A 21795-nucleotide genomic window follows, 5' to 3' on the forward strand; every position below is an offset into this window, starting at 1 on the left:
TACATTAAATTTTATGTACATGTACATAAATATATTATACTTTTTAGTTACAAATACATTAAATTTAATGTAATGTCATGAAATTAAATTCAAATTAAATTCAATTATGTAACTTAAAAGTTAATGAAATTTAAGAACATTTCTAACAGTGTATATATGTATGTATGTGTAAACGACTATCATCGTATTATACACTCGCTCAACTCCATCAGTCGCCTAAGCGTTCTGCCAACTCGTATCGCTGTTTAACACGGTAATTTTATCACTCTCGAAACTTGGGCGTACTCTTGACCGACCGCTTTAAGCACTCTCGACACTTTCTCGTGCACTTTTAAGCGTCCTTTCACCACTTAGCATTAAATCTTTGTCCTTGACCCTTTCCTCAGTTTAGTAACTTCTGTTGAAAAAAGTAAAGAACAAGCAAATCAAATGTATCTCTGTATGTTCCGCACAAAAATCCGCTATTGACATATTTGACTTTTTATGTTCTTTTTTTAAAATTTTATTTATAAAATATCCTTTTATCGTGACTAAACTTGCTTGTTCGTAAGATAACTGATGCAATCTTCTAATTTAACTTTAATGTTGAAAAGCATAAAATCCTTACACTCTCTTTCTCGTATTAAAAATAAGACATCTCCACTTCTCTATTTTTAAGCCACATATTATTTTACAATTTCTTCACAATTTCAATATATACCTATATATATATATATATATAACTGTAGTTTATGATACACATAAATTATTCTTTTCTTAATGTTTGTAATAATTGTATCTTTCGTAAGTATGCAAAAGCTTCATATGTGAGATTTAGCATACACGAGTTTTTATAGCAAAAAGCAACGGAAAGAAGACGGATGCGTCATGCGGGTATTAATTCAGCGTGTCATTAAAACTGAGTTCCAGCGTATGTTTGCCAAAGGTTGGTTTTATGACGTTGTCAAAATGAAATTCCATTCGGCATGTGTAATTCAAAACGGATTTTTGAGCAGAACATAAATGGTCGTTGCTACGTATATTTTGTCAACATTTTACGAAGCGTATTTTAGGAAAAGAAAAGGTAATACTTTCCGTTTAATTAATATCGCAAGGGGGAAATGTTAAATTTCCGCGGGAATTATGTAGGAGATTATGCAAGAATTCTTGAGACTTTCAAAAAATGTCAACTATTAATACGTAAAAATTTTAAGGAAGATCATATTATCGCGTTGTACAAAACTGTCAGAAGATTATGGCGAGAAAGCAGAAGTGTGTCAAAAGATAATACAAATATATCTACTTTTTTATGAATATAAAAGTAATTCATGTAAGGCAATTTCCTAAATTGTCGCTATTACGAGATTTAAGATATTCGCATCGTGGATTCGAGTCAAATCGAATACCGAAATCGATAAAAAATTGCGGCTGGTAAATAAAATAAAAGCAGACCAACCGGAAAAATATAATGCAAACGTAAATACACGATAAATCTACCGGGAAACATTTCCCACGATATTTGTTTCACCGTTCGTGATTCCCTTCTCTCGTCGTTCCATTTGTATTTTTATCACATCTATTTTCACCTCGTCTGTTTCGCATGCCCGTCGATGCGTATTCGCCCACTTCCATCGTACAACGTACGTGCATATAGTTAGCCATTTATGTATCTCAAATTCTAGCAAATCCACGCGAATCTGCCGCTGAACGCAAATGGCACGTGTGGACAGTTTCACATGAGATCGTACGTTTTGAGATTATAAGTTTAATTGGTATTTGCGTATGTGCGTATTTGCGTGTCTGCTACAGAACTCATTTGCGATGAATAATGCGGCGAATTTGTTTAATCCTGACACTTTTAGAGGTAGATGTCCATTTCTAATGTATCTTACATAGTGAATATTAAATGAATTATTCTCTGGGATTATTGTGTTTTTTCTGCTGTTTCCACTAGGTATATGCGAGTAAGATTATGATTGATAAAAGTATTGTTAAATTTTATGTGCTGAAATATTTATTCTTTACCAAGAAGGCTAGATGCGATATATATGGGATAACATAGTTATTTTTTCATTTTTTACATTGATTCTAGTACATGATAATTTCTAGAAGTGTTGCAATTTTTTTCATCCTCATCAGTCACAACAACTTGTAAGAACGTTAATTCAGTTTGGAATAATTAGTTTTACTTTTCATGCATTCTGATCTCTATACAATTGCAAGACTGAAATAGCTCTATCGTGGATAAATAGTATTGTCGAACCATGAGAAATTTCACGCGCTTAATATCGTTCGTATCACCATTACGTTTACTTCGACCTTGCGTATCACGTGGTCGAGTATGGTTGCGTCGTCCATATTGCGTTTTCCATTGTGAGTGTACAGGCGTACCTGCACTCATTTGTGTACCTGAAATTCCAACAAATCCTCGTGAATCTGGTTCGGCGCGCAAAAGGCACGCAACGACATATTCGCTCGATCGCGGAAGTCCGTCGCGTCGGATCGCGTCGCGTCGCCTCGCCTCATCTCGCATCGCCTAGCGTCCCATCCCATCCCATCCCATCCCATCCCATCCCATCCTATCCCATCCTATCCTATCCCGTTCCGTCCCGTCCCGTCCCGTCCCGTCCCATCCCGTCCCGTTCCGTTCCGTTCCGCTCCGTTCTGTCCCGTCCCGTTGATTCGCGCATGGACAATTTCATTACTCGTATTGGAGGTTGCTGATGGTACACTCGGTGGTAGTGGAGGGTGTAGTGGCGTGTGCAGGCGAAACTACACTATTAAATGGTGTCCTGACGGGCGCCAGTTAGGTGCACCATGGTATAGCCCATTCTCGTCGTGTCACTCCGAATCTATTTGCATAGTAATGGCGCCGCGCGTCGCTTCCCTTCCAACCCCTTTACGTATAAATACCGCTGTGGACTGTCATAGGAAGTACCGTCCGTCTGAAACGCGAAGCCTTCCTCTCATTCCTTCCCGTAGAAGATTTCTGAAAGCGCTTGCTTCTCCTCGCTGGAAAACACTTCACGAGAATACTCGTTGCATAAATTTGAGGGATCGGCGTTAATCCAGTTTTTAGGTTTAAGTCCTACTGTATATGTATGTATATATATATATGTATTTTGCACACGTCGAATTTCTGAATCATTCTTAATTATTTTCAATTTGAGTAATGCTTTTTATCAATTTATATTAAATACGTGCAAATAACTTTGTTCGGTTCTGTTATTTGCACTTTGTATCGCGTGTTCTGCAATCCTTATCATTTTACGCTCTCTGACACTTTCCAAATTGATAACGCAATTTATGCGTATCAATTAGTAATACTATTCGTAATATGACGATAATTTACGGAAGATGCCCGAAACTCAAACGAGCGTATTAATAACGTCAGGAGTTGATAATATGGATGTTCTGGGAAATGCTGCCGACAGAGTGAATATATGTATGCGCGAGTGTGGATAAGTAGCAGTAACAACACACGATCGTTGCTAATTGCTTCGCGACGGTTGATAGAATTTCTCGACATCGACTGCTTATTGGCAACAATCGCTGTCGATACTGCTCGAAATCTATATCTCTCGTAAAATATCCTCATTGTTTGTCAAGAGACTAATATTCTTGGAAATATGATATCTTTGGTTGTATCTATAGCAACAGTTTGTGATTACAAATACCTACAAGAAATTTTATCTTAGCAAATACGAGAATAGCTGCAGCGATCGTTTTGAATGGCTGCTTAATGGTAAATCGGAACATTATTGCATCATTACAATGCGCATAAGATGTATACGTACTTCTGAAAAAAAAAACTCAAGATTTAAATCAAACATCATTTTTGCGAAAATAAATAACGCGAATTCGAAATGACTGTGAATGGAAATTAGCTATCTCGAGAGATTGTCTTGGGAGATGCGTTCCAGTTATAGTTCTGGGCACTTGAGAGTTTAGGGTTGAGTCAAGCGAAGGAAGTTGTACAAACCTGACGCGACGCGCGAAGCAGAATGTTTGCGATAATTAGAATCTTATTGAAAACGGCACCGGTTTTCCTCGAGCAACAAATAGAACGTCAGACTCTGTGCTCACTGGAGCGACTAGGCGCGATTCCCAATTATTCATCGTAATCCTAATTATCTCTCACTTTTGATTTGTCGCGAAAATCCGCGATGTTCCGTCTTGGCTCTCCATGAGAACACATCTCGAGACGAAGTTCGCAATAATTAGGAAGCTCGAATGGAGTGAAAATGTCAAACGGGGAAACGTAGACGGCGATCGCGCGCGAGATGGAGGATGCAGGAATGCTCGCTTTTTGTTACATCACAATAATCAACTATGACCGATAGCTCCCTCTTCCTACAGTGTTTCTAGGAAACCGGTTCTTCTTTTACTCCTGTCGCGCGGACCGATGGACGGAGAGAAGAAGAAAGCGGAAAAAATATACGGAAAACAACCGTAATGGAGGTTAATTACAGAGAGGTGATTGCGAAGGTTGTGTGGGAAGATGAGCGAAAATGAACAAAAGCATCGAAAATCCTGTATTTTGTCTCTCTTTCTCTCTTCCCTACGCCATCTTTCGTCTTCTGTCTTCTTCTGCGTCTTCTTTGATTACCAACTCACTGTCACACCCAAAGAAATCCAAGTTTTCTTCAATTTTAAGAATTTGGTCGTCACGTGTTCTTTAATTCCTCTACCACCACTGTTCGTACTTTTTCCATATCTACGACTCGAATATCTATCATGAATAATCCTGAATTTTCCAAAATTTTATAGTTATTATTTATCATGGGATTTGCAATAAAAAATATCTCTCGTGATTTATTCACATTTTTTATGCAAGTAAAAGTCTTCTTTACGATCTGACGAAAAATAATAAAATTTTCAAGAGATGACGCAACAATACATAATACAATAAATTTAATAAAAATTGCTCTTTAAATAATTATTAAATAAACATTATGTGTGTTGATTAATGACGATAATTGTGGGTATAACTTCAATTTATAATACAATATATGCATATAATTTTGTGCGCTGCAGCTAGCAGAAATCGCTAGCGTAAATCCGTATTTATAATTTATAAGTTATAATGTAATTAATTATAATATGATCGATGCCCGAACATTGAGGGGACTAACGAACGAATGTATAGAAGAGAGCTGAAAGCTTTCCGCATTTGTAGACGGAATTTTACTCGCGATCATCGCCAAGAAATTACAACTCGCATATCGTAGCTTGCGGAATCAGAGCTTGCTCGCGCGGTAGCAAGTTTCGCGAAATGTGGAATTACATCGTCTACTTGTCTGTACTCGGCACTTTGCCGCCGTACAACTAGCATATTTCTTGAGGCGAGAGCCAAGGAAGTACGAATTTCTTACTCCTTGACAGGACTCGAACTTTAAAGGACTTCATTTACTCGATTCGGAAACTCTTACCTTTCGTCACTCTTCTCGAAGGGTTACTCTCGACTCTCTATGATCTACTTGCTTGTTTCGGCGATGATTTCCGAGATTACCGACAAATCCAAGCTCGACTTTGGAAACTGTATGCAGTTTTTCTTCGAATCGATTGTTTTTAATTAAACTTTTATTATATTACAGAGAAGTAATTAAATTGCGAAGCTTTAACTAGATATCGTATGCAGAGATTTGAAAATTCAATCTAAGCCGAAAGGATATTCTTTTTCACTTTTTCAATAATTTATTAGACAAGAATAAGATATTGTTAAAGAAACGAACCGTGACAGATTGCTGCTTTGTAGAATGTGCGAAATCAAACTTAATCGGATTAGAAAATAACGAATCTGGTCGTCTTCGTCTTACCTCTTGGCTCTCTGTCTTTCGTGTTTCTCGCGTCGTTCAATTCCAGACCCCCTTAACAAGATGTAGCGAGAGCGCACAGCGCGATTTCACATCCTGAAATCGATCAGGCGTGATTCCTCATAATTGGTAACATTCGGCCCGCTGCCGCGACGCTCTCTCACAACACGGCACAACCTTCATCCCGCTTTTCCTCTCCTCTTTGCAACGATTCGAAACGCCTCGAGCCACGAAGCGTACGAGGATGCCTATCGGGTGGCGTTACCATGGGATCGGAGTGTATCGCCGAGACCTCGTTACTTTCCCGATTTCTTACGTAATCGAGACGCCTCGCTGATTCGTCATTTCGCGGGGAGAGGCTGGTCTTCCTCGATACTTGTTAACGAGTACTTCCTTTGGCTCGTGTAACGAAGAAAAACGAGAAGCGGAAATAAAGGACGCGGAAGAAATGCGCGCGAATGGTTGTGAGATTCCAAGCGAGAAAATTCGCTGTATCTCATTTAGCCGATTTAATGTTTACGGATCGAATATATATATATATATATATATATATATATATATGCACACACACATATATTTACCTATGTGTACGTGTGTGTGTACATAGATATGTGGATATACAATATATTATATACACATACATAGTTTCCGCCAACGTTAATACTCCTACGTTGGGGAGGGGGAATGTTATGTTTCTTTCAAACATGTCGCTTTGTTTTAACAATTTGTTTTGTAACATTGTAGTAATATTGTTATAAGGCGAATGCACTGAATTTTTTCTTCACATTTGAGCATATTACAAAATCAAAAATTATCGTCGCGCAGCTTTCGATTTTATTTCAGCTGTGAGATATAAGGGCCTGTATTAAATCACATGTTCTCTAGAACATTTATTTGTAATCCGAACATCTATGGATTTCGACGGTTCAAATATCGTCATGGTGGGAAGAGAATTTTTCCATTTGTTTCGCTTCTTTCCTTTTTCTGCCTTTACCTCGGCATTTGAATTTCCATGGACGGGGGCGGGTTCGTGGAACCGAGGTGGAAACGGATGATCTCTACAAGTTAATTTGTAACTTGAGTATTCCGTCCAGGAGATCGGGGTGGTTTCTAGAGGTGGTGGCTAAGGGAAACAGCACGGCGGGTCGGTAGCGGGGGCAGCGGCGGAGGCGAGCTCAGGCAGGGTACACGGTACCTTGGGGTTGTTTGTTGCGCTAATGCCTAATTAGTGGAGTGGTATCGCGTCGCGACGAAAGCTGTAGCCGTCGCCATCGTCGCCGTCGCCGTCGCCATAGCCATAGCCGACTCTCTGTCCCTCTACTCATCTATCGTGAAAATATCTCGCACCGTGGTAACTAGTGAAGGAAATCGCGCTTCATTTTTGCGCGTGTTGCTCGTGTATTTTTACAACATTCACTGTCATCACATGTTTTATTCCATATATGCGTGTACTTTATTTCACTGTCAATTTATTATTGTGTAATTTGCATCAATTGTGATAATCGATAAGAAAAATATTTATTATTGATGTATTCTTCATTGTTTTTCAAATTAAGATTTATAAGATTTGATATGAGCTTTGCAGTATCTGTTTTAAGTAAAAGACGATCTTTTTTTTTCTTTTTTCTTTGGAGGAACAGCATATCGATTTCGTGCGCAATAGGAGTCCTTGGAGAAAGAACTTCCAAGGGTACGAGGTAATGCACCACCCGTGTCACTCCATCGGCCACCCGTCGATCGACTCTTTTCATTTCAATCTGGATACAAGCTCGCTTATACCTGCGGATATAATAATATATCGCACCATGTCTAAGCCTGTCATCACACTACAGGTTGTCGGTAACAACACACAACGGTTGCTGGTTGTCGGTTCTATTTTAGCCAATCATGTTGCAGCGAGTGCAGGTTAGCTGTAACGTGAATGATGAAAATAAAACCGACAACCGTAACCGGCAACCTGTAGTGTGATTACGGCCTAAAGGACTGTTAGGTATTCTTTTAACACACACACACACACACACACACACATTACTGAAACTTGATTGATATCATTTCATTGTAAAAGCACTGACGACATGAAGATGGTAGATGACTGATAGAATAGAAAATATAAATTTTTGTATTTTTAGTTTTCTCTTGGTGTTTCTATTTTGGAAAATATTTTTTCAACGAATTTCTCAACTAAAACTAACTTAAACATCAAAATATTCTTGATAGATAGAAAAAGACGCGCGAGCTCGTTGGACACATGAGACCATTCGTGGCTTACACGAGCTGCTGCCTGCCAATAGCCAGCGATCTCTTAAACTCTAATTCAGCTATAGTGGCCGACCGCCGCAAAGTGGCCACTACGGTACCTAAAAGACTCATTTTATCGTTCCGCCGCCACTGTAGAAGGAAAATAAGCAATTCCCTCTTTATTCGGTCGCGACGTAGTCGATGCGAACGAAACGCGAGATCAATTCACAGTCAAACTTCGACATTAATTCGACTCATTTCCCCGGGACGGATGGAAAGCGACTGTTGTACATTTTTCATCAGTAATTCGAGTGATCTTTCCGATTTAAAGTTGTGCAAAATTATGCAAAACAGCTCGGTATTGTACAACAATATTATACGTTCGATATAATTATAATTGGCGACAAAACCGTACATTCTTGTTAATTGAAAAGTAGAAACGTTTAAAGAGATTAAATAATACATCGAGTTTAGTGCGTTCTTTAAACATGCTGAGTTTATAATGTTTGTATCATCTGGTCTACGCTAATTTATTCTGCATTTTTTATTACACGATAAGTACATGAAGAGATCGGTGCGACAAATTCTATAATCTCATCTATCAACTAACTTTATATTTTATGCATTAAATGAAAGGAAATGAAACTCATAAAGGGAACTGTATTCGTTATTCCCCTCAGGCGGGCAGTCAGGTAAAGGTATTCTAATCTAACTCCGTTAGTTAATAGTTTAATCGTAGAGAGAATTTCTCAAAAGGAGAACTGACAAAGCGAGCCCGGTACAAATGTAGATTTCGCCAAGTACTCACGTGGCAGATAGAGCTCGCGGGTTACGAGTTGTTACAAGCCACGTGTCCACGTGGCGCCGGGAAACACGAAAATCGGTATCGCTAGTACGGACGTATTTCCGTCAAGTTTCTCGCCAGGATAAGATGAAATATTAACGATATTCAGCTCAGTTATCAGGATCGGCACGACCTTCCGATGACCTTTCGAAATTTGCTTTACCGGCCTCACGAGTTCATATCCATGTAATCAACGCACTCCGCGGGGACGCAAACGGTCCGTCAACGATCGCAAATAATCTCGAGAAAGTTTTGGATGTAACTGGTCGCGCGCGTCTCCGATGACCGTACGTCGAGACATTACGCGAGACCTGTTCTAACACCTAATTCGATATAATGCAGGTATCTTATTACAAAAGATACATTTACACGAAACATGCAAGTGAATGCACGTCAATTATGAACAGAAAAAGTGAAAATTGTCTAATATCGAGGCTTAATCCTTAATACATCTATATTTTACAATAATTTTCCGATTCTTTACTGCATACGATAAGTCGTAGGTATGTCCTGGATTAATTTTCATCATTTTTACAAATATATTAAAATTATTACGTGATTCTTACGTATACACTTAAACATTTTTAGAAAGTATTTGCATCGTTGTGTGTATATTTAAAAGAATTGTATGTAAATATTATTAACTACAATTACTTGATGCTTCTACCATATTTCAAAGAAAAGAATTGGATACGAATGATTCACAATCATATATACTAAGGATTAATATCAAACACATTGTGTAATATGAATATAACACAAAACTTTATTAGATAACGCGCATATGTTTCGGCTCATTTTTGAGCCATCTTCAGAGACAAATTTAATATTATAATTGCAATACATACAGACTAATTTGTTCTAGTGAGCCATCTCCACGTAATTAAAGGAACTTGAATATTTAAAAAATGACTCTGATAACAATTCAAATTATGAATCCAAAAACATATCGAATTTTCTGTCTTATATTCATATTGTTTGTTTCGCGCAACAATTACCCCGCCTGATTTCTATTGCCCTATCTCATTCAATTTCTTTTTGATTATTAAGGAGTCTTTGTGAATCAACTTATGTTAAGAAATCGAATTTTCTACTAGTATTTGTATGCATTAGTCGTAGAGTATAATAGATTCGCGCTCTTTTAACAATTGCTGATTGAATTCCTAGCCGAGAATGCTTCCTACGCGAGAATTGCGAAAATACATACTCCCGGTCGACGAAATCCGTTGAGCGTGATAAAATGATCCCCTTCCGAGTGCGCCGGCCGAGTAAGGCGTCGTTGAGGATCATTAATCATGCGATTCCACCTGCGGACGAAAAAGAAGAGCGAGAATGGCATTGAGAGGAGGATCTCCAAAGCCCACACGCGCGCGTTATTGTACGCCTGGCAGGTTTATCCGTCCTTTAATGCAGCCCGCCGCGTTATGCTGCTTACACGCACACACAGAAGTGAGAACCTCGTTGCCGCAATAATATAGAATAGGACTCGAAAATCGTTGCTTATTCCGCAAAGTGCGGGATTACCGTACGTTGTACGATGCCGCGTGGATGCGCGAGGGAGAATACCGCGACAATGCTAACCGCAAACAATGTATGCCTGCGTTCTCTGTGTCGTTAAGACACCTCCCTTTCGCGTTAGAATTTTGATGGGTTCTCGGCCATCCGAGAGTCGAGTGGAAATGTCTCCCATGATTTTTGATCCAAGTAATCCGGGATGCACAACAATTTTTTATTCTGAACAGTAGCTATCTACGCACGAATTCGTCGAGAGTAAAACCCATTCTACAATTGCGCGTAAGCGTAGTTGTAAGAATTAACCCATCGACAGTCAAATATGAGAAAAATATTCGACTGTGATTAGTCAATTCTTACAGTTACAACCACTTACAAACTACGCTTACACAATTGTAGAATGGACTTAATGTGAAATAAAATAATCCTCACGTAACTAAATATTCGTATTTGCAAACTCAACTTGTCCAACGCGTTACTTTGACCGTTATTTCCTTTTGGTCGATTCGACGTGAGAGGACCAAACATGGAATCTTGTAAATACATTATCCAGATTTGTTATCGACAATCTGCGGTTCTTGGGGATATTCGCCACATGGTTGTGTCCCACGACGTTTCCTTTTCACCCTCTCTTCTCTTCCCTGTCTTCCTTATCCTTCAACGTTTTTCTTCCTCCTCTTCTGTATTATAGCCGTAAACTCTCTTACCTATTTACGTACGGCCTCTTTGGCGTTCGTCCGTACGATCCCGTGTGTTTACATCGATATTATTTCATTTTCCGCTAGTCCTGCTGTCCCGGGACACAACGGGACCGATGCGACGTGGCGGTCTCCCATCGGACCACAATGGGGGCGTAACCTTATTTACCGGTGTACGACCACCCCCGCTGTCTTGACCAAGATAAAGGCTATGTTCATTTACTGGTGTTTTCCCCGTGTACACTCGAGGATCGATAAACTGTAAATTCGTTTACAGGACTGGCAGTATCACTTTGCGATTTTCTTAAATAGAAATGAGCCCGATTTTACTTCATTTTCAAAAGTTACTATATGAAATCTAATTACCGTGTGTTTTAATCAGGTTGTTTAATACAATTAATAAGGATTTTAGCATTTTTTATGCATTCCCATTGAAACTAGACGCTACCAAAAGAATCTCTTTTGTATTTTTACATCATCATTTTGCATTCCGCTATTTTTAGGAAGATTCTTCGAAGGATCTATCAATCCGATTGTACGACAGTAACGTTGTCATCGTCGTCGTCGCCATCGTCGTCGTCGTCGTCGTCGTCGTAGTCGTCTCTTGGCGGTCAGACCGATATATTTTCTCAGCACTCGGGACTTTCCCGTGAACAGAACACCGCGCGTCGCCTTGAGAACGCTAGGACCCTCTACCAGCTTCTTCGGATATATCCTACCATCGGCCATATCCACCCGGTCACGCTGGGTTGACCGCACACGTATACATGTATTCAGACTCGCTTGCACTCACGTAAACCTATACATAATACAGGATTGTTCAGGAATCACTCACTCTCTAATTCTTTCGGCTTTTTTAATTTATCATAATTTTTCTTGGCAAAAGATTGCTTGAAATTGTTAGCTCTATAATTGTTAACATTTATTGCGAATGTTTGCTCATGTGATAGTACAATATCTAATGTATTTATTTATGGTTTAAAAAGGTGCATAACTTCTGAGGCATCCTGTACACATACACTCATGTATGTATGTGTCCGAGACTGATACTGGGGCTGCGAGTTTCGTTTCATCCTACTTGTTGGATAGGGTCTTTGGAGTAGCCAGAGGAAAGGACTTCCTCCTTTCTCTTCCTTCCTTCCTTCCTTCCTTCCTTCCTTCCTTCCTTCCTTCCTTTCTTCTTTCCTTCTTTACTTCTTTCTTTCACCCCCTTCTCATCTTCTCTCCTTTTCTTCGAAACGCGTGGGGGATTGTTTGTACTCACCTCTCTTCCCATCGCTTCACCTTAGTCCTTCGGTTCTACGCCCCGCGGGAACCCGCCACCCCGTCGTCCGAAGCTCAGATTGCTTTTATACCATGGATTGATTGACAATATACTTACGTTAGCCGAGTGGACCGTACAGTTATGGAGACTGCTACACCCTCTCCGTCTTCCTGTTTCCGCCCTGTGCCACCGCCGTTAAAGCGCGACCCTCTTCTGTTCGCTGGAACATCGCCGCGGGATCTTTTTACTCTTTTTTTTTTCCTTTCGTTTCGCTCTTCCTCGTTCATTCACTGTGTGAAAGTAAGCGATTTTCGAAAGATACTATTTTTCGGAAGAAAACAAACAATTTCTTAGACAAGCGTACAATTATACTGTTACATCCGGATGCGCCATGTATGTGTTAATCACATATAATTAATTATTTTTTATTAAAACAATGTGTGTGTTAAAAACGATAATATTAATCTGATAACTTCGTACAGGGCGAAAACAGTTTTAAAATGTGTGTTAAAAGAATTTTTTTTATAACATAAACTATAGAAATCAAAGCCTTAAACGGTCTAGCTGGATCTTAATGCTTGTATGATTCTTATGTGAATTTATATATTACGTATGTAGTTCTCAGAAACGCGCGCCGAAATGATTTTTCGGTCTTGAAACGCTAACTCTAATTAACTACCGCAGTAATATCACGAGTTAAATTGACTTGCAATTATGTTATTACTTGAATTTTTTTATGTTATTACGAATGGAGTTTTTATTAGAATTTAGATAAGAATGATTTAATATGTTGGTCTTATTTGTTTATCAGTATTATTATAATTATGATTGGAGTACTTTATCTTAATCTTTATCTTGTTATATAATTAGTGTTGTACAGCTTATTAATTCTTTTTTCAATAAGAATGCTATTTCTTGGAACGTAATATATTTATCGGATTTATTTTTCATGATTCTTTTGGTATTGTCTTTTGTATCCTTCGTATTGTAAATCTGTCATATGTATGCCGAAACTGATTGTTACGAATTGCATCAGACCAAAGGCGAGGCTAAGACAAAGTATGCCCTGGTGAATATTCTTTTGTACGATCTGCGACGTAAAAGATTATATCTCATAAATTCATAAGCATTCCGAGTGATGACATGAATTTTCGGGGATAAGTGTTTCTTCCTCTACGTTCCAACATCTGTTGTGTTAGATCTTTTTTTGACAAAGAAATAGATGCAAAATATTTTTTGAATGTATTGAACATTTGAAAAAAATTTATTATCAAGATGTTCACCTTTCGTAAATGTATACATTTTTACATGTGCGCGATAGATATTTCTTAAAAATATTCAGCAGTGAGAATTCTAATTTTTAGCAAAATATAGTGTGGAAAGCGTTAATACATAATTACAGCAAATAATACAATTAATCGATAAAGCGATTTTTGTGATCCTTAAGCCTCTATAATTGCGTAAGCATAGTCCAGAATTGTGTGATCAATTACAGTAGAATATTCTTCTCGTATTCGGCTGTGATTGGTGAATATTTACAACTACAACCGCTTACAACTACGATTACGCAATTGTAGAATAAGTTTTAACTCGATTAATCATATTGCAATAAAAAGATAGTTATTATCGCGTTCTAGTAATATTTTTGACATTAATAAAACTATGATTTGTGTGTATGTGTGTATGTATGGGCATTACGTAGTACGAAAAGTTTGTCGGCTGCACTAGACGACTTGGGACTTGTTCGGAGTACGTTTGAAGTCCGAAAGTAACCCTGCCATTCTTCGGTAGGGTAGCACTATTCAATGAATTCAGAATGCGTTTGGAGAGTCTCCAGCTCCTTCTTTGCCCACCCCTTTTTCCAGTAAAGACGTATGAATCGTCGTCGGATGGTTGCGGTTCTCTGAGCGTGGGACACTTTAGAGCTTATGTCCCCAGAATACGTAACGTGGGATTTCGGTGGCGCATTCTTTCTCATCCCTCTGCCAACCTTCGTTCGTTCTACCTTTTATTTCATCGGGATTCTTTTAGACATTTTGGATATTAAAATCATCTTTCTCTCTTATGCAAGCACGCCACATTTATCAGATGATTTACGATTATATTTCGGATAAGTTTTTATGTATATATCGTGTCTGAAAATTACATAGGTTTTTAATAAATTAGATTGTTATTATTGAGAATAGATGAAAACTGCCTGACAGAATATTTCACTGTATTAATGTAAAAATATAGGTATAATTTCTATCTATACATTACATAGGATGTAACGAATATTTTACTTAGATGTTTTTAACAATAGTTTATGTTAAATTAGAAAGCGATATTTTGTCGATCATTTCTGATTGTAACAAAACATAATTAGGTTTATTGGATTGTGTCGTCGCAAACAAAAATGGGATGCATCGGCCGCCTAAACTGCGCTTTACGACTGGCAGCCATAAAACGTAATGCAAAACGTTTACAAACCAACGCCCCTCGTACATAAATTTACGCATCATAAGATTTCGGATTCGCAAATGCATCTGATACGTATTGTTTAAAAACCAATTATTTTATCGTGTAACTTTGGAATAGAAATTAAAAATTTCTCAGTGCATAGTGTATTGTGATTGATCTTTATGAATGTGTGCATTCTAGCTCTTTTTTTGGATTTCATGTTATAGCATGCTGCATATATTGATGCCAATTTAATAACCAATTACCTTCTTAATTATTGTTTTGTACATCTTCTTTTACTATTGCTATTATTTGTTTACTTTTTCTTATTTTTCTTATGACGCCATTAGGAACTTTTATATATGTTAGGAACTTATTATAAATTTAATTTAATATAATTTATTTTTTTAGAATTAATAAATTTTATATTGATGACAGTTATTCTATCGACAATAATATTCACCGATAAAACCTGGTGTGTGGTGCATGCTCTTTAGTTTTGTTGTTAATATAATTTATTATTACATGTTTATATAAAATACATTATTCAATAGAGATATATAATAATAATAATTTATGGTATAACGATATCCAATATATGTGTTGATTGAGACGCTAAAAGTCCGTCATATACTCTAGGAAATTAGTCACCGTACTCGTCGAAGGAATATACCTACAAACCCGGTCTTCTTTTTCTATCACCACACCCCTGCTGATCGCTTTTCTTTCTTCGGTTAAGGGTGGCGTTGCCTCAACCCCGCCCTGATCCGTAAATATTGGCGACCCCGTAACAGCTCCTCGTAAAAATCACTTGATTACAACCCCTCCCTTCATCACCCAAACATCGTTCATCAGAGAAGAACTGCAATGAAAAATAAATGCTCGTGCTTCTTTTTATAATTATCTAAAATATAGAAAAAATTATTTTATTCTTGTATAATTATAATCATATAATTTTAATCATAATAAAAACTGGGAATTTTTTAATTTAATTCTATCATTTTTAATTTTTGAAATAATTTGAAATAAATGATCATAATTAGATTTAATAATCAGGTGAATTTGACGAATAATATGAAATGATGATTACGAAGAAAACGTTTTTTTTTTTCGCTTCATAATTGAAAAACGACTTAGAGAATAGCGTAATGGGAAGGAAGATTAAGAGATCAATATTTTGGCGTTTCATTTATCATAGAAACAAGATGAATTAATTTTCGACGTGATGAGAGAGCGGTTTTATGATTTTTATAAAAGTCGTAAAGAGAATTGAGATTGAGATTGAGAGAGAGAGGGGAAGGGGGATGGAGGGAGAGGGGGGGGGGAGAGAGGAGACAAGTTGGCGAATTTAAACACATTTAATTATATTGTTTAATCATTAATTATAAATCCTGTACAAAGTTCACAAATATCAGCCCCATTTTATCAAAATTGTGCTCTTCTGCTCTCACATACCGGTGAAAAAATTATTTACCGTATTCAATACTTTTTACTTTACTTTTTATGAGAATTGTGCGTGTCACTATAGTTTGATAACGTATATTGCGTTACCTACGATATTTTTTTCGGACGTAATAACAGCGCATAGCCGCTAGCCGCGCAACGCGTCACCCTCGATATTTCAATAGGCTGAAACTCGATACGATCTGATCGATAGTTCGTCCATATTGTTGCCACGGGGTGGGAACACTGGGAACGTGCCATGTATATCGTTACGTTATGTAACCTGTTAAGTGGCTTGATGTTGTTACGGATTTTAGAGATTATCGCGTACACATCGACGGATAAATCTCGCTGCATTCCGTAATTTTATGTATTGCGGCCCTTTAATTCGCTATTTATTTGTATTGTTGTGATGTGCATTAATTCACAACAACGATTATCATTTGTCTCAACAATATTATGAAAGCTCATATTTTATCATCTACTAATTTCATGACGGGCACTTTCCTCACTTCTGATATTTTTTGACGTGTGTGTCTAAACCATACGTGTGGTTTTTGTTTCAGATTTTTCTACTTGTATCACTTCTCTTTCTACGCATATCATTATCGATTTAACGGACAGTACAGCAGTTTGGCGCTGGTCACATCTTGGCTCTTTATACAGGTGAGTATATTTTGTTCATTTCATTACGCGTTCGAGAATGAAAAATGGATAGAAGCTGCATTGATTTTAAATCTTTACTTAACTTTGAAAGATGTGTCTTGATACGATCGCGTAAAGTATGATCAACGAAGAACGCGGTCAGAAATAAATTGTTTGATGAAAGTATGCGAATATAAGTACTTGGTAAGGCACAAGTATTTATGCGGTGTATTTTGGGATTAAAGTGGCGCGCCGTCGGATTGTGAAATAATCGTCTTCGCGATAAAAAAACTTCTACGGGAATAGAAAAGTTTTCTCAAGAAAAATTGCTCTTTTGCATTGAAACGGACATTGATCACGAATATTCCGTGACCTACTTGTGAGGATTTTAGCCGATACAGTTGGCCTAGCAAGGAGTAGCAAGGAAAAAAATTTTTCAACAATCGAGCTGTCTAAAAATTATATCATAGATATATACTTTTGGCAATCCTTTCGGGATATATATATATATAGGCATTTCACATGTAAAACGTAGAATATTATTAATTAAATGATATTTGATTTTTAGATCGATAAACGATCACTAATAAATTTAAGGCTCTATTTATCTCTGAATAATTTATTCAAAACAATTGTACCAAGTACTGGGAAGTAAGAATAAATGAAAATCTATCAACATAAAAAAAGTGAAAAATTTTATATTGCTGTACTTTCCAGTATAAATCACATTTGAATTGAAATATTAAAGAGAGAATGCCGTAGATATAGATTATTGTCCATGTGGTTTCCATAAGGTAAAATAAACGTACGCCTGCAACATTAATCTTTTTCATTGTTTCTATATAGTGTTAATTAATATTAAAAATATAAAATTTTACCGTATCAAAAAATATATGCTGAAAGTTCATGAAAGAAATGTTGAAATAATTGAAAAAATATGCTGTTTATTTAAAAATCTTTATATTTAATTCTCCAAGACTGAATAACATTAATTTAATACGATTAAATCACAGCATTTATTGTAAATAACGTAGTTATATATACAGTAATCGTGTGTGTATATGGAATATTTTGGTTATCGATTATTGTAATTATATGCCGAAGCCGAAGCCGAACCCGTATAAAGAATAGAACGTGAGAGTCAGGTTTGTGACGCGAGTTTGCACTTCCGCCTCTAAGAATCGCGTCGAAATAGATGAGGGAAAATGGGAGCGTAATATTTTGCATGCGATCTTGTCGGCTACCGTTGGGAGTCCTGCGATTGACAGCAACCGTAGCAGGACGAAGAACGAGCCGTGCCATGGCCGTGGTCGCTTGGCTGGATAGCCTAAAGCCGCTATCGCTCAAACTTAAGTTACGTAAACGCAACCGGGACAATGCTCTTGACAGCTCGATCGATAGAAATAATTTAATGCGGCTTCTTGGTTCCCATATACAAATACGCATAAGGATACTTTAACACGGGAATCTTGTTCTCTATATATCGAGAAGGGCGTGTCCCGTTTCTTCCATTAAGAACGTAATCCGTTTTAAGTAATCGTTAGTGAGATATTGTCATTTTCCATTGGCTGTATTCCATTAGGAAATATTATATATATACGCTCTTGTCCTTAAATTTTTGCTGATTTGCAATTTTCGGATTATCTTAGTAATCATACTATACTCTATTGTTTTCTATGCGCGAGCGTAAAATGAATTATTAATGCTTTCGTTTGTTATCAGTACATTGTATCACATTCGCGGTAAAATTTATATACTGCAGATCTTTTGCTTTTTGTATTTTACGTAATTTGACGTAGTTATTGGTTATAATTGTACGTTTCTCTCTACATTTAAGTGAAGTTACAACAAACGATCGATCGTAATAGAACATTTGCTATAAGCCGCTGGAATTTTAGAAACAAATTTGCCTGCTATGCCAATAATACGGTGGGTAATCTGATTGGAGAGCGTACTTTGATAACGCAATAACTTATAATTAGATGATCGCGATGGCCGTATTAACAGGTATTATTATAACGGCGTTACGATAGATAGCCGCTACGTTAATAACTACATTCGATATGTACTGTGTACATTTCATGCGTAAAAACTGAATACCATTAAAGTTTAATGGAGTGGTTAATTCACTCGATAAAAGGTGTAAATGCATCACGATGCTGCATCATTACGCGCTGGGGGAAAAGATTACATTATTATGTCGTATTCGCCATTCAATTGTTGAACACATTTATTACACGATCATTTTTAGAATTATTATAGTCTATTTTAACGAAGACTCTTATCGAGGTGCAATAATTTCGATGAAATTAATATACATTCTAAATGTGAAGTGTGTTGTATGAAAAATTGCAATTCTTATTATTGCTATAAAATAAATTAATAGTTATTTCCAAACATAATCCATATAAAATGTATTTCGAATATTTCAGGCTATATCTCTTAAAATTTAAGATTAGCGTTCAATGTCGTTGTCACAATAAGCATTGCCTGTTATTACATATTATATGATCATTATAACATAGTGTAATTTAATTCAGTTTTCTTTGTTTTATGATAAAAGGTTATCGAATGTATATGTATGTATGTACTATATGTGACATAGCAATTTCTCTTCTTATAAGCACATAGATAAACACATAAATAATATATACGGCACATTTGAGAACGTAATCGAATATGCTTTACAAGTAGAGTGCGACTTAAGCCATTACGTCGATGATGACAGTCTTTGCTCGACAGGCGGATTACGGGTTCGTTAACATGATCGACGGCTTAACGAGCGACAATTATTTCCTGGGAACGAGTTGACGAATACCGCGCAACGGTAAAATTCGAAAAGCCCGGGGGCACGTCGGCCGAGAATCGTTTTGATTCCCGGATGGCAAAGCTCTCGTCGGCTGTTGCTGTAGGTCAGAGTTCAGCCGATTAACCCCGCGGCGTGATTATACGTCGATTCGATATCGATGTCATTGGCGTTGATTATCCGCCAAACGAAAACTTGATATACTCGGATCCCGCTCTCGTTCCCGCAATCGCTCCTACACTCCACTCTCCGTCATTCTTTCCTATCCACCTTGAGAGCCACTCCCGCTCTTCACTCCCAATCTTTCTATCAGTCTTCTTTTTCTCAAACAGTGCGGAATCGTTCCGCTCTTGCCGACGAATCACCGAGAATACCATTTCCTCCGCGTCGTTGACAGGTGCCCAGACCCCGAGATATCTATTTTCCATATCCAGGATTTTTCTTCTCGCTCATCCGCTCGTCACCTTCGCCCTCCTACATACGTCTATGTATTATTTGTTCATGTTAGATTTTTCTGAAAATATTTGAAAAGAGAAAGCATCGAAATAAATACACTTCTCATTGGCACACTTTGTTACATCTCAATTCCAATTGCACGAGGTTCGTCGCTCCGTTTAATCAAGAGACGTTCTTAAACTATCTAATGAAGCAATAGGCTATTTTTAGGAATAGAGAATTTGATTCCGTGGCATGCGTGAAGAGAAGCTGCGTTATTGCGATCGTTACGATCAATACGGATCGGTAGAGACAAGGTTCGAAGCGATTGCGGAGAAAGAGAGCGCTGATATAGAACGAATTTGGCGAATTTCCATATAAATTTGCTAGGCGCGAGCGACTCACATACACCGAGAACGAACACCACGAGTGTGATAGATCCACGTGTGCCGCGAGATGAATTCTTGCTTTTTGTTTCTCCAACAATGCCCGACATAGACTCGCGAGGAATGGCGAATTCTTGTGGCGACATACAAAGGGACAAAACTCTATGCGTATTACACAAATATTGTGTTTTTTTATTTATTGTTTCAGCACTCAATGTTATATTTCTTTCATCACTATGAGCTACCAGTGATACTGCAACAGGCGCAGCTTCAGCAATTGCTATTTCGTAATCATATTCAGCCTCAGGCACAGCCAGCGACGCCCAGCACGGCCCCGACTACCCCGGGGCCAGGATCGCCGTCGTCGTCATCGTCACCGTCAGCGGCACCTTCACCTTCGTCGAGTCCGAATCCGTCGACACCTACGACGGAACAGACGCAGCAAAACTATATTACCGAGCTTTCTCAGCTCGATTTAGAACCTAGCAATGCAGAAGCACAACATACGAATGCGGATACTACGCAACAAACATCCGTGGCAACGGCGGCTGATCGTCGAGATAATTCTGTTCGAGGTACGTCATGATTTTAATATTTTTATCTGTTGACGTTATTTTTCGTTGAACCACCGGCTAAGAAATGATACTAAAAAATGTGATAAAAAAATTTGATTTAAATTTAATTAAGGTAAACGTACGTCCCAGTGACCGGACATGTGACCGGAGACCAGGGCTGGTTGTCGTACGGGGTTGATTGTCAAAATGCTTATAACTCAAACAAGACACGGCAGAAAAATCTCTTTTTTTGACTGTAGATAGACTGATATAATATTAATTTGTTGTGTAAAATGGTTTACACCACAAGCATTGTATATATTATTTATAGCAATTTTTGAAAAAACGAAGTTGGTGAGTAAATTTTTATAATCACCTATTTTGTTGTCTAACAAGTCTTTGGCATTATTAATCCCTAATATCCGTAATATCCCTGTATTCATAGAAAATGACATATCTTAGAAGATCTTTGCTACAATTAAGTAATCATTATTCTGATTAAGTTTGTGAATACAATCTCTTTTATTAAAAATTGCTATGTGATGGATGTAGATTGACCAAAACGAGACGAGGTTAGGTGACAATTAATTTTAATATCTTTAGAGGACACATTTTCAGAGAATATACTTGCAAATATATTATATTTCGTATAGATATATGTTTTTTCATTTTTCATATAGAATATGGTACAAAAACAAATTACGTATTTTATGATTAAAATAACTATTTTATTTGT

At 37.4% G+C, this 21795-nt stretch overlaps 1 protein-coding gene across 3 annotated transcripts in view; it reads left to right on the plus strand.

Moving 5' to 3' along the window:
* Positions 1–21795, plus strand: part of LOC108769262 (membralin) — an 85589-nt gene that overhangs the window by 36071 nt on the left and 27723 nt on the right. For all 3 annotated transcript variants that reach the window (XM_018520142.1, XM_018520141.1, XM_018520143.1), the window contains exons 11-12: positions 16800–16899; positions 20714–21080. In XM_018520142.1, the coding sequence (XP_018375644.1) occupies positions 16800–16899; positions 20714–21080 (467 nt within the window). The remainder of the gene's footprint in view (positions 1–16799; positions 16900–20713; positions 21081–21795) is intronic.

The sequence above is a fragment of the Trachymyrmex cornetzi genome, unplaced genomic scaffold (genome assembly GCF_001594075.2).
Source record: "Trachymyrmex cornetzi isolate Tcor2-1 unplaced genomic scaffold, Tcor1.1 scaffold88, whole genome shotgun sequence".
Classification (NCBI taxonomy): domain Eukaryota; kingdom Metazoa; phylum Arthropoda; class Insecta; order Hymenoptera; family Formicidae; genus Trachymyrmex; species Trachymyrmex cornetzi.